General features: G+C 36.8%; 2 protein-coding genes across 2 annotated transcripts; both read left to right on the forward strand.

Annotated features, from left to right (window-relative positions):
• Nucleotides 1-2,232: 2,232 nt before the first annotated feature.
• LOC125188067 (calmodulin-7) lies at nt 2,233-4,244 on the forward strand. The gene is made up of 2 exons (XM_048084807.1): nt 2,233-2,438; nt 3,651-4,244. The coding sequence occupies exons 1-2, from the start codon at nt 2,363-2,365 to the stop codon at nt 4,022-4,024; spliced, it is 450 nt and encodes a 149-aa protein (XP_047940764.1). The 5' UTR covers nt 2,233-2,362; the 3' UTR covers nt 4,025-4,244.
• Nucleotides 4,245-7,759: 3,515 nt separating this feature from the next.
• LOC125189302 lies at nt 7,760-8,782 on the forward strand. Its single transcript, XM_048086593.1, has one exon. It carries the CDS (start codon nt 7,760-7,762, stop codon nt 8,780-8,782), a length of 1,023 nt encoding a protein of 340 aa, XP_047942550.1.
• The last annotated feature ends 4,374 nt before the right edge of the window (nt 8,783-13,156 follow it).

The following is a 13,156-nucleotide window of genomic DNA, read 5'->3' on the forward strand; positions in this document are numbered from 1 at the left end:
AAGACTACTTATTTCCAAATCTCAATTTCTAAAATGTCCAAATAAATGAACTTTTATAGAAGACCTCTTCAATGCAATCTTCCCTATTGAGTCTGGAGTCAATAGAGATGATTTGAACCCCAACATATTAGATGGATAAATAATATTTTATGAATTACTACCTCCGACTCTCAAATTTTGACACAGTTTACTATTTCGGTCCGTCCCCCAAATTTTGACATACTTCACTTTTTACCATTTTTGGTAGTGGACCTCATATTCCAATAACTCATTCCTACTCACATTTTATTACTTATAAAACTAATACTTTAAAAGTAAGACCCACATCCCACCAACCTTTTCAATTCACTTTCCATTACATTTCTTAAAATCCGGGTCAAAGTGTGTTAAAATTTGGGGGACGGAGGTAGAAACATACACTTCACTGTAATTAAAAGCTAGTTTAGAGCTTAAGACTCCACCAAGATTTTATTTTTCTATAAACATTAGTATTTTATTTATGTTAGTATGCTTTGAATTTGTATTGTTTGTTGCTAGCCAAACGGAGTCCGAAAACAATATGAATATAACATTGTGAATCACGTAAATCTGTGTCTCTTTACGTTTTGTTTGTCTTGATTACACAATTATTCTATTCTGTCACACAATTTCAAATAATGCTAATCGGTCATGTTATTATTACTCATAAAATATTATTTCCAAATATATGAAAATGAGCAGGACCTCACAACTAGGGATGTCAATCGGGCTAACCTGTTCGGGTTCGGGCCAGCCCACTCGGATCGCCGGGCTATTTGGGTGCGGGCCATTCGGGTTATGGATTTTTCGGGTCATAAATTTTCAACCCTAACCCTAACTCATCGGGCTATTCGGGCCTAAAAGCTTTCGAAAATAATCTCTTGTATCAAAATGTTCTTCTATAAAATGATTTTAAATTTTAGATACTTTTTTCTTTTTAGTTTAAAATCATATCAAATCTTCAAATTTTTGTAATTTTCTTCAATAATACTTGAAAAGAAGTCAACTACAATATAAATTAAAGCTTGCGTTTGTGTCATTATTATGGCATTGTTCGTAACTAATTCTTTATGAAAATTAAAAATCATATCTTACATGAATCATTATTAAAATGATAAAAATATTTAAGATTTTGATGGGTTAGTTCTTAATTTTGTCTTGATTGACTTTGGTGGTGGTAAGACATTAGTGGCAGATGATGGGATGGTGCAATAATAAGTTGAGATGGAATTTGAAAACTGATATTGTGGAATCGAGTGAAACTTTATATTTTATAATTAAAACTCACAACCCATCGGGCGACCCGCAACCCGTTCGGGCCAACCCGTTTAACCCATCAACTCATTCGGGCCAACCCATTTAGCCCGTTTTGTATTCGGATAATAAAATTATAGCCCTAACCCGCTCATATTATCGAACTGTTCGGACCAGCCCACGAATTTCAGGTTGAATTGACATCCCTGCTCACACAACACATTGGCTTAGTACACTAATTTAAATTTATTACTAGTCCAAATCACTTTTAAACGTCAAATATATCTGCCTATAACCAATACGATGGCAGTATTTTACTTTTCTTTTTTCCGAAACGACCTAAAGTCCAGGATGGATGAATTGGGCTGTCAAAATCAACGGCCCGTAACCATAAATTCCGTGACACACCGCGTAGGAATCGCGTTTTCTAATCCGGTTAAACTTTAAAGTCAATAAATTGGACAGCGACACAATACTACATAATTAATCAGCATAGTTTTCCAAAAATTGGAATTTCATTTTAGTTATGGCAATTGAAGTAAATGCCGTGTGTTTAACGTTACCATTGTACCCCTTGAGATCTTTTATGCAATTTACAGATCACATCACTTTATCGTAAAATATTGTTTATAATTTGCAGAAAATCTTATGTGATAAACTATAAATATAATGATCTCATATGAATCAAGTAAGAAATTAATACTCGTACATAAATTGAAATTAAACATTTATAAAGCATGAAATTGAAAAAGAAGCAATTATATTTCAAAAGATATATAGGTATACAAAAATGACAGAAATCAAGAGGTGAAACAGTAAGGTAGGAAGAAATTTCGACGAGAAAATAGAAAGAGAAATGAAAAAAGAAAAGTCGAAGGGCAAAGCGGGAAAGGCGGGATGATGGAAAAAAGGATTAATAGCGAAAGGACAAAATCTCATACGCCATTGAATTCCAAGTCTTTTTCATTTCTTTATTTGATTTGCTGATATATAACGCTGACTTGGTCGCACCCCCAAAATTACTGCTTATCCATCCCCAATCACCTTCCAACCCACAATTTGTTGTTAGGGATTAACTAGTTGACAAGAAATGGCGGATCAGTTGACGGACGATCAGATCTCTGAGTTCAAGGAGGCCTTCAGCCTTTTCGACAAGGACGGCGATGGTTCTCTCTCCCTCTCTTATTATTCCTTTTCGTTTCTGCATACATATGGATCTATTTTTCATATAGCATGTGTTGCTTTTGTTTACATGCTGGATCTGATCCTTTTTCTTTTATTGCGGTTAATATGATCGAATCTTGATATTTTACATGTATCTGACACTTTGGATTTTGGGGTCACCGATATATCTTTCTTAAATGCACAAAAAAATCAAAAAACCGTTTCTTGATGCAATTTTTGTGGGCTATCGATTTTTATTTGTTGTGTAGAAAATGAGGAAAAAAGGTTTCTTGATACTCATGTGTAGATGGGATTAGGTTTTTATTGCTCCAATCTTCGCGCCATGGAGGTTCTTTTTGGGGCTTTTGTGTTTGATTGACAGGTAGGTTTCCATTGGCAGGCTTTGGTATCATACTCTGATAAAAAAGCTAAACATGAGAAACTATTGCTGGGGCTTTGATGAATGATCCTAAGCAGCTGTGGCTGCAGTGTTCATAGCTATGATGGTGTATGTGTCGGGTTTCTTTTGAACTATTTCCTTGTTAGGAAGATTGGCGTTGCGTAGTTTAGCTGTTTCAGTCTGATGGTTCATGTGTGACTTGTGGCCACTGTAGTATGGTTACACTCGTGCTTCTTTAAGGGTGGATGGTTCCTTTCTTGGACATTTTTCATTAGGAGAATGAGAGTGGCTGTTTCTGGTTAGATTGAATTGTAATACTATAGTAAATATGAAGTACGAATGTGATTAGTTAGTCGTAGGGAGGGGGAGTATGAACATGTTAACTATGATTATGCTTCTTGACTCTAATACATTTGCAAGTGAACACATTTTCTGTAAAATGAAGCTGTTAATGCTCTAATACTATCTGAGTACGATGTAAAGGACGAAAGGTTTCTGATATCTACACTTCTCGAGTATTGGGAAAGACGCTTGGATGCCGTTGTTGTCGTGTGATATGGAGTACTATTAGTTAACACATTTTGAGTATGCTTCACAACAAAGATGGGAGTAGTTAATTTCTTCGTATGATCATTCTCTGTGATGATTCTTTAATTTATTTCTTGATTGTGCTTTTAGTAGTGGTTATATTTTTTGGGAAGATCCATGGGCTGAAGTAATCCGCTAAACATCTGCGTGTTAAACTCTCAACTTACTGCTATAGACACATCCATTGTGTATGAACCTCCCTTTAACCAACTTGTATCATCTCCAGGTTGCATCACGACGAAGGAGCTGGGTACTGTGATGAGATCCCTCGGTCAGAACCCAACTGAGGCTGAGCTCCAAGACATGATCAACGAGGTCGATGCTGATGGGAATGGAACCATTGACTTCCCGGAGTTCTTGAACCTCATGGCTAGGAAGATGAAGGACACCGACTCTGAGGAGGAGCTCAAAGAGGCGTTCCGTGTCTTCGACAAGGACCAGAACGGTTTCATCTCTGCTGCTGAGCTGCGCCATGTGATGACAAACCTGGGCGAGAAGCTGACCGATGAGGAAGTAGATGAGATGATCAGGGAGGCCGACGTCGACGGGGATGGCCAAATCAACTACGAAGAGTTTGTCAAGGTTATGATGGCCAAGTAATCCTCCCTGTCTGCAATAAAATCTAGAAATATATAAAATTGTCAGTAGTATATTTTATGAAGAAGATGAACTTGGTTGGTTGTTGGATAGTGTAATGTGATTAGTTGGTTTAGCTTTACTGCATTTGTGGTTTAGACTGATTTTGAATGGTGTTGTAATGGTTGTGGATTCTTCACTATTCCTTTTCTTGTGAGATCTGTTGGCTCTTATTTTTCATTAATCTTTACTATTTATGTCAAATATTGAATCACTCTGACAGTTGCTGTTAGTGGTACTGCTTGCCTTTCTTCCTTCTTGGTTCAGCCACGAGTCGTGACCTTGGTCGCGACTCGGAATGTGAGCTTCTCAACTCCAACTATGAGTAGTCAGGGCCAAGAAGGCGTGAGCAGTGGCAGTTTGAATATATATTTGATTTTCTTCTCCATTGACAAAAGCAAATCCAAACCTTATTCAGTATTCATACAAACACATTGAACTACTATAACTTAGTATCCAAATATGGAGAAGAAGAAGAGCCAAGAGACGAAATGACAATTACGCCCTTAGATGGACATAAACATCGACGGTGGCGACCTGGACCAGCCCGAGCACGGTGTTTAACGCGGTGCCGACTACACGGAGGGTGCCGACAAGGAGGCCGGTGGTGGTGGAAAGCACGGGGCAGATGGCGGCGTCGAGGGGAAGCTTGATGTTGACGTTGCATGGAATCAGCGGCGAGCCAAGGAGGAGGCCCGGAAGAGCAGGTATGGTGATGGTATATCCTCCGGTGGCGTTGGTGGTGCCAATGCCAACGACGGTGTTGCGCAGCCCGAGAATGGTGCAGTTCAACCTGACCCCCACGTTTGTCAGGCCTTGGCCGGGGCAGTTGCCACTGCCTGTGCAGCAAAGGAGGCCGTTCACAGTCAGACCGTTCAAGACTTGACCTGAGGATGGGCTTGCGCCGCCCAAGAGGACAAGAGCGGCGATGAAGACGAGGAGGGTGGTGGGGTTACAGGCCATTGCTGGTGGTGGTGGTGGTGTGGGGATTTGATGTGGTTTAATTCTAGTAAGCAAGTTTGGTGTTGAGTTTTGGTGTTTGTAGTATGTGGGAAACTAGTCCTATTTATACACTCTATGCCTCAAGCTCCGGGCACAGATAGTACTATAAAAAGAAAATTTTATATTAAAATAGGATTTAATAAGAGAGAAAACAACTAGTGAATAATATAATCATGTTTGTTACGTATTAAGTGTCCATTTTAAGTAGTGATCTATTGTAAATAATTGCTCAAATAAAGCGGAATGACCTATTAAAATGAGATAAACTAATTCTTTTGTTAAAGATAGTTTGTGATCTAAATTTTAGAACCCTCCTTAAAAATGATATGAACTTGACTAATAGTACTCTATTACTATTCTATAATTGAACTTTTTTGCACAACAATCTGATTCAAAATTTTCGTCGTAAATTCTGATTTCCTGAAACTTTCTACAAATTTTAAGGCATTTCTGAAAAGGCTCTAAAGTTTGAGATATAAACTAAGTTTAATCATAATTTTATTTTCTTACTATTATTATAAATACAATAAAATTATGAAAGGAAATCTAGAAGGGACGCCTATTAGAGTGTATGAAAATGCAAACTAACAAACTCAGTTTATATCCAAACTAATATAGAAGAAAGTGACAAAGAATAACAGAAATATACTCCATAAAATAATATACTCCACTAAAAAGGTTATGTGAGTTGATAATGCATTGAGAAGCCCACCATATTTTATGGGCTCGGCCCGATAATGGTTAACTGCTTTTGGCCATTTCCTTACGTCATATGACTCATATCTAACAAATTTCACTAATCTCAGCACGCAAATATAGTAAATGAAACAAAAAAACCTAAGCAATTTTCTAATACTTCGATATTCAGAAAGCTGTTCTAGTTAAATTAAATGATCTGTTTATTCAATTTATCAAAGCATATACATGTAAATGTATTTAACCCAAGCTTATCAAACCAACTCACTAGTCACTCTCGCAGCGGCGGAGCCAGGATTTTAATCCTGGGGGGTCCAAAATACTGTTAATTTTTTTTGAGTTGTTCAGTGCCTACAACACAAAAACAACTCGAACATGCGAGTAATAGAGAGATGTGCTTCAAAGATGAATACTGTGATAAATAATTAGAGAATGATTAGAAACTAGAGATACAATATCAATTTCGACGTCGAATTAAAGAATATATTTTTTATAATAAAGAGTATAGTATTATATTTGATTTTTGCTAATATTATATACTTATTTATAAGCTTAAAGAATTAATTTCTATTTTAGATTTTTAATAATAAAGATCGTAGTATTAAAATTGATTTTTAATACTATTATATGGCATATTTACAAATTTACTAGAAAAAACTAAACAGAGGGGATATAAAAAAAAATATTGGAACATAAATGAGTTCCGGAGAACATAGGAGACATACAGTACTGGTAGAAAATTACTAAAAAAAATAAACAAAAGAAATAGTATAAAAAAAGTATTGGAAAATGACTGAATCTAATAAGATACAGAAAAAGAAAAATGTTACTACAAAATAGTGGCAGAGAAGGGAGTCGAACTTGGCACAAAGGGATACAGAGCCTGCTATTTGACCAACTGAGCTAACAGTTCATATATTCAACTCTGCGTACGTATATAATACTCCCTTCGTCCGCCGTTAGGAGTCTCATTCCTTGGTGGCATGGGTTTTAAGAAATGTTAAGAAAAGTGGGTGGAAAAAAGTTAGTGGAATAGGGATCCCACTTATATATATTTTTTTAAAGAGTGAATTACATATTTAGGTCCTATACTTATCACGACGCACGTTTGCCATCCCTATACCTACAAAATATCATTTGCGGTCCCCATACTTGTACTTATGCACGCTTTAAGGTTCTTTTCACTTTTTAGCATTTTTTTCGGACAAAAATACCCCCAAAGGATAGAGGGCAAATTTGCACACTATTTTCTCTATTTCCTTCTTCTTCTTCTTCTTCTTCCTTTTACCTCTCTCGTCCTTCTCCAGTAGCACCGCCTTTCCCTTTTTTTGCTTTAGCACCTCCGACAGTGAATGTTAATTATGCGAACAATGAATAAAACCTACCATTCCACAATATACAAAAAAATAAAAGATTAGTTTGGATTTATAATCAAAGGGCTATGATTGATTTGAAGGGCGTTGAATAAGAATGGTATTTTTGTTGGGATATTGATATCTAATGCTGATCTGTAGTGGAGTATTGTTTTGCAACCACAAACTGCACAATGGCAATCAAATTTCTATGGATTATAGAACATGTCCACAACTCAAATGTTCTACATTGTTTACCGGAAAGAGGAAAAAGGAAGAATGAAGGGGGGAAGAGAGAATATTATGTACAAATTTGCCCTCTATCCTTTGGGAGTGTTTTTGTCCGAAAAAATGCTAAAAAATGAAAAGAACCTTAGAGTGTCCACAGTGGGAGGGCCGCGGCCCTTGGCCCGGGCTTGGGCAGCCCGCGGCCCCCCACTACTGAGCCAAGAGGAGGACGCAGCCCTGGGTGGTGGACGAGGGAGAGCCGAGCTCTCGGCCAGGCCGAGGCTCTTGGGCACGCGGCCCTCCACCGATTTAATATATTTTTTTTTTTCAAAATTTTTTATATATTCATCCTTTCTCCTCCATTTTTTTACCCCAAACCAAACTCTACTCTTTCCACTTGATTTCAATTTAGTTTCAAAACATGGATTCCGACGATGAAAATTTTCAGCGCTTGGTCGATGAGGAGTTCGAAGAACTCGTTGCAGCGGTGCAAGATGAAGCCGACGAGGAGGAGACGGCTTTGGCGGCGGCGGCGGCCATCCCTCGGTCGAGATACCGTCGTCGGTATATCAACCGTGACCATGTCGGAGCCGACCAACGGTTGATGGAAGACTACTTCGGCGATAACCCCCGTTATACAACGGAGATTTTTCGTCGGCGATTCAGAATGTCGCAACGACTCTTCATCCACATTGCAGATTGTTTGTCTCAGCGATACAGGTGCTTCACCTTGCGGAGTGATGCCACCGGTCGACCCGGATTGTCGACATATCAGAAGTGCACGACCGCAATTAGGCAGCTTGCCTATGCCGGGCCTGCTGACATGTTCGACGAATATCTACAGATGGGCGAAACGACTGCCCTTAAGACGCTGAGACAGTTTTGCAAGGGTATCAAAGAACTCTTCAAAAGGGAATACCTACGGAAACCGACGGCCGAGGAATGCCAGCGACTGATAAATATGCACGGGACTGTGCATCATTTTCCGGGCATGATGGGCAGCATCGATTGCATGCACTGGGAGTGGAGGAACTGCCCGGTGGCTTGGAAGGGGCAATTCACTTCTGGTTTCAAAGGGCGACATCCCACGATGATCCTTAAAGCCGTTGCTGACTACCGTTTGCGAATCTGGCATGCGTATTTTGGTGTCACTGGGTCGAACAACGACATCAATGTTCTACAATCATCGCATCTCTTCAATGATGAGTCCCGGGGTGAGGGTCCGCAAATCAGCTTTGTGGCCAATGGCACGCAGTACAACAGAGCATACTATTTGGCCGATGGAATATACCCTCGCTGGCCCGTGTTTGTCAAGACGATCCGACAACCAGTTGGGCCGAAGCAGACCTATTTTGCAAAAAAACAAGAGTGTGCTAGGAAGGATGTTGAGCGGGCTTTTGGAGTCCTCCAATCGCGATGGGCCATTTTACGGTGTCCGGTTTGACAATGGCACGAAAATGATGTCGCAGACATCATGACTGCGTGTATCATATTGCACAATATGATAATAGAGGATGAAGGCTTTGCTGCAGAGCGCTGGGCACCGGAAGATGGTGCTAGCACAAGTCACGGTATTGCAACCCCTCCTCTGCAGATGGGTGTACCACGCAGTAATGAATACTTGATTCAGCGCTTCACCAATATGCGGAGTGAAATATCACATTCAACATTGCAGGCTGATTTGGTTGAAGAGGTCTGGAACCATAGAGGAGGGGGCGCAGCGTGATAGGGGTTCTCTTTGTTGTTTGCGTTGTATCGAAAATTTTCGTTGTGTAATTTTCCCTTTTATAATAATACAGCGAAAATTTTATTATAATTTTGTTTATTTTAATTATTTCTATGTATTTTAAATATTATATGCAAATAATTTTTATTGTAGCTAAATTAAAAGATATCAAAAAATATAAGAAAATAATTTTAATTGGTGGCCTGGAGGGCCACCATTGTGGTGGCCAAGTTTTGAGGGCGAGGGCAAGGGCCAAGTTTGTTGGGCATGCCCAAGAAATGGTGGCTTGGGCATGCCCAAGAGGACCACCATTGTGGACACCCTTAAAACGTGCATAAGTACAAGTATAGGGACCGCAAATGATATTTTGCAAGTATAGGGACCGCAAATGTGCGTCGTGATAAGTATAAGACCTAAATATGTAATTCACTCTTTTTTAAATGAAATGTGAGTGGAATGAGTTAGGTGAAGGTGAGACCCGATTACCATTTATGGTAAAAATGAACCGGGACTCCTATTCGCGGACGGACTAAAATGGAAAAACGAGACTCTTATTCGCAGACGGAGGGAGTATATAGGTAAAACTGAAATGGATGAGGGGCCCAAGGGCCCCCTGGCCCCACCATAGCTACGCCGCTATCGGGTTAAATCAAGTTTCTTTTGACACCTTTATAGTACATTTTCTACTTCTTCACTTCAATAGAATATCTTCTTGTATTTCTCAAGGGTGATATCTGTATACAAAATGATGACGTCTTTTGGTGCGATTTTTATAAAAAGTTGTCGCACCGATGGAGATAGTATGAAGTACTACTGCATTTCTTTTATTCCAATTTCATTTTAAACATACACTAGAGCAAAGTGCATTCAAGTTAGTTACCACTGTGTCACCATTTTGTGTTGAAATTGGAAGCTAGGAAGAAAATCCTATGTTTGCAGAGCTTTCAATTTTTGCTCACATTATATGCAGTTGGACTACTATATTTCCTCACAACTAGTAATTCATTGTGGTTGCTACTTGCTAATAATAGACGTAAAAATTGAGCAAGTTTCTTGGAAATTGAATAAACAAATACTAATAGTAGTATATGATCAAACTGCACATGTTTTATCTTACCAATTACCAAAAATCAGTATTCGAATTTTGTGCTGCATATTCCCACCACCTTATTTTGAGTGGTTTTAATTCAACAATGTATGTATAATAATTTGATCTGGCCTCCAAAAGTTGTACATGGTGCAAGAATCAAGATACCCCATCAGGAATTTTTAGAAAAACTGCGTTTTTCGTCTGGACAAACTTGGAAGCATGTATAGACTGCTTATGCAACTACGTACGTAACAACAAATGGTCCATTTTCATGGCTTTTTAGGCTTGTCTGAGGTGAAAAACTTTGCTTTTTGGTAGTGAAACCGGTCTTCTTTCCTTAAAATCATCAGCAAAATCTCAAAGCTCGTTACACTGTTTTCCACGGGGAGCTTCATTATCAGCACTTCTACTTGTGCTTCAATACTACTACTAATCGTAAATGACCATAGGAAAATGAGAAAAAAATTATTGTCATTTGAAATCTTATAGTATGTGTGGATCTTATAAGGCAATATGTGTGTTGATAATGCAGGGGAAATTGTTGTATAAGTCTGTTTTTGTATACATATCCGGGTCGAAATATATGCGAGGCAAGCTTACAAAGATGTGACCAAGGTTAGATAAGTTGATTTTGTTGGAGGCTAAAACTGGCCTCTGAGGAGCTGGCTGCAGCGTTCTAAGGTTACTAGATTGATGTGGTCTCATGTTTATTAGTAGGTCATCATGTCTAGTTTCTTCTATGTTGGTTTAGGTGTATATATATAGGGTGTTAGATTTATGTATCAACCTTTTTTATGCAGATAAAGAGGTTGTTCAGAAGGTTTTAGACTTGATCTTGTGATGCACACCAGCAATCGGATAAATCAACCACAAATATATTACTGAAATACCTATTTATTTTGAAAAAATGAACTACTACTATAATTTAAGTACTACTAGCATTATGTATTGTTGAGTGTGTTGATTTTAACAAGTATCCGTATTTTCGATAAACCTTCATAATTGTTTCATTAGACTTGTTTGATCTTAATTAAAGAAAGTTCCAACTAAGTTGAATCACCGCAGAATTTGGGATTTTGTTGTAAGTTTTATGTCTCACATATGTAACATGTGATATAATCCTAAATAAAATTGGATATTTAATATAATACATTAATTGGTATTAGACACATTTTTCCCTAATTAATTAACTGTCAATTGTATATATTGATTTATGTAAGACGTTTCCTAATTAGTCATTAAGTTTGACTAAATATATGTTCCTCTACTAATAAGGAAAATGAAGAATATATTAACATAATTATAAGTATATGTATGCGTTTGATTATAATCATTAAGAGAAAGGAATAGTATTTTATTCCTCTGATTATTAAGGGAAGAAAAGGACGCATATATATAATTATGGTTTGATATATTATTGGCTAACAAAATCAAATCAAATTATTATGTTCAATTATTTAATATGATTTTGGTATTACTTGGTAAAAAAGAAACGTCCTAATTAAATAGTCACTTTGATGGAAAGGGCGTTAAGGTTCTAGAATTAGGGTTTGTCCTCTCTCTGCCTATAAATATAAGTGTGGTGATCCCATCAAATCACACACATTACAGAGAACACATAAACGAGGGAAAGAGAGAGAAACAAATACTTGGAGTTTGCAGCTGCGCTACTACGCCAAAGAAAGTCCGAGGAAGTTCTATCCGTGTCCGAGGAAGTTCTATCTTTCTTCCCCAATCGCTTCCGCTATGGATCATAAAGGTAAGTTTCCGTGAAATACATGTTGTTCGAAGATCTTGCTTTATTTATATTCAATTATGTATTCTTGAATATATGATGATAAAATAATGTCCATCATGTGGTATCAGAGCATGGTTGAGAACTCATGTATTTTCGTATTATTGAAACCATAATTTTCAAATTTTAATTTGATATTACGTGATTCTGCAATGCCTTTGAGATAAAGTTTTAATCTATTCTTATATACGTGAAAATATATATATGTAAACAGAGTGTATACGTACAGTTGAAAATTGTTATAAAATTAATTGATTTTCTTCCTATCTCAAATTCGAAAGAATCTGTCATGTAACCCATAATTGTGTGTTCTTTTTTTTAATTCATGTGGAATGATTAGTGAATTGAATTAATTCGAAGTTTGGTTTAGATGAATTAATTGTTTATGTGCTCTTATTTACCATGATTAAGATTTCAATTGTGTGCAATTCTTTTTATGCATATATAACATTATGCAGATCGTTTATTTTAACTGCGATGTATTGAGATTTGATTTTGGGTATGTTATATTTCCATAAACTGAAATCTTGTTTCCATAGTTTTGATTATGAATATTTTTAATTCATGAATTGTCAATTCATATTTGTACGCTCTCTACCGAGAATTAATGATTTCCATGTTTGATATATTGTTTCCAAATTGATTCTATTTATATATATGGAATTGATTTGGGTATTTTGATTATGTATATACTTTATGTAAATTGAGTTTGAATATATGCATTGATGAATTGAGATTTCAATTAAATGTTTTATGATTATGAATCTACCGAGACGGTGGAATGAATGATTACATAATTCAATTCTCGTTTTAACATGTATTTTGATTATATTATGTTTATTTTGCAATCACCAAAGTGAGGCAAAATAAGGAGAGTCTATAATCAAACTCATATTAAAATTTGGTTAAGCAATTAATCTCTATATGTTCCTGATTATATTATGTTTATTTTACGATCACCAAAGTGAGGTAAAATAATAGTTTATAATCAAATTAAGTGAAAATCTGCTTAAGCAATTAATCGATATACATTCTTGATTATATTATGTTTATTTTACAATCACCAAAGTAAGGTAAAATGAGAAGAGTTTATAATCAAGTTAATATGAAAAATCTATGTATGCAATTAATCATCATGCTTGTTGTGGCTATTCATTATCTAAATAGTTTGTTTGTTATAAGGTCTAGATTCCCCAAAGGAAATAGT

Source organism: Salvia hispanica, chromosome 5 (genome assembly GCF_023119035.1).
Source record: "Salvia hispanica cultivar TCC Black 2014 chromosome 5, UniMelb_Shisp_WGS_1.0, whole genome shotgun sequence".
Lineage (NCBI taxonomy): Eukaryota > Viridiplantae > Streptophyta > Magnoliopsida > Lamiales > Lamiaceae > Salvia > Salvia hispanica.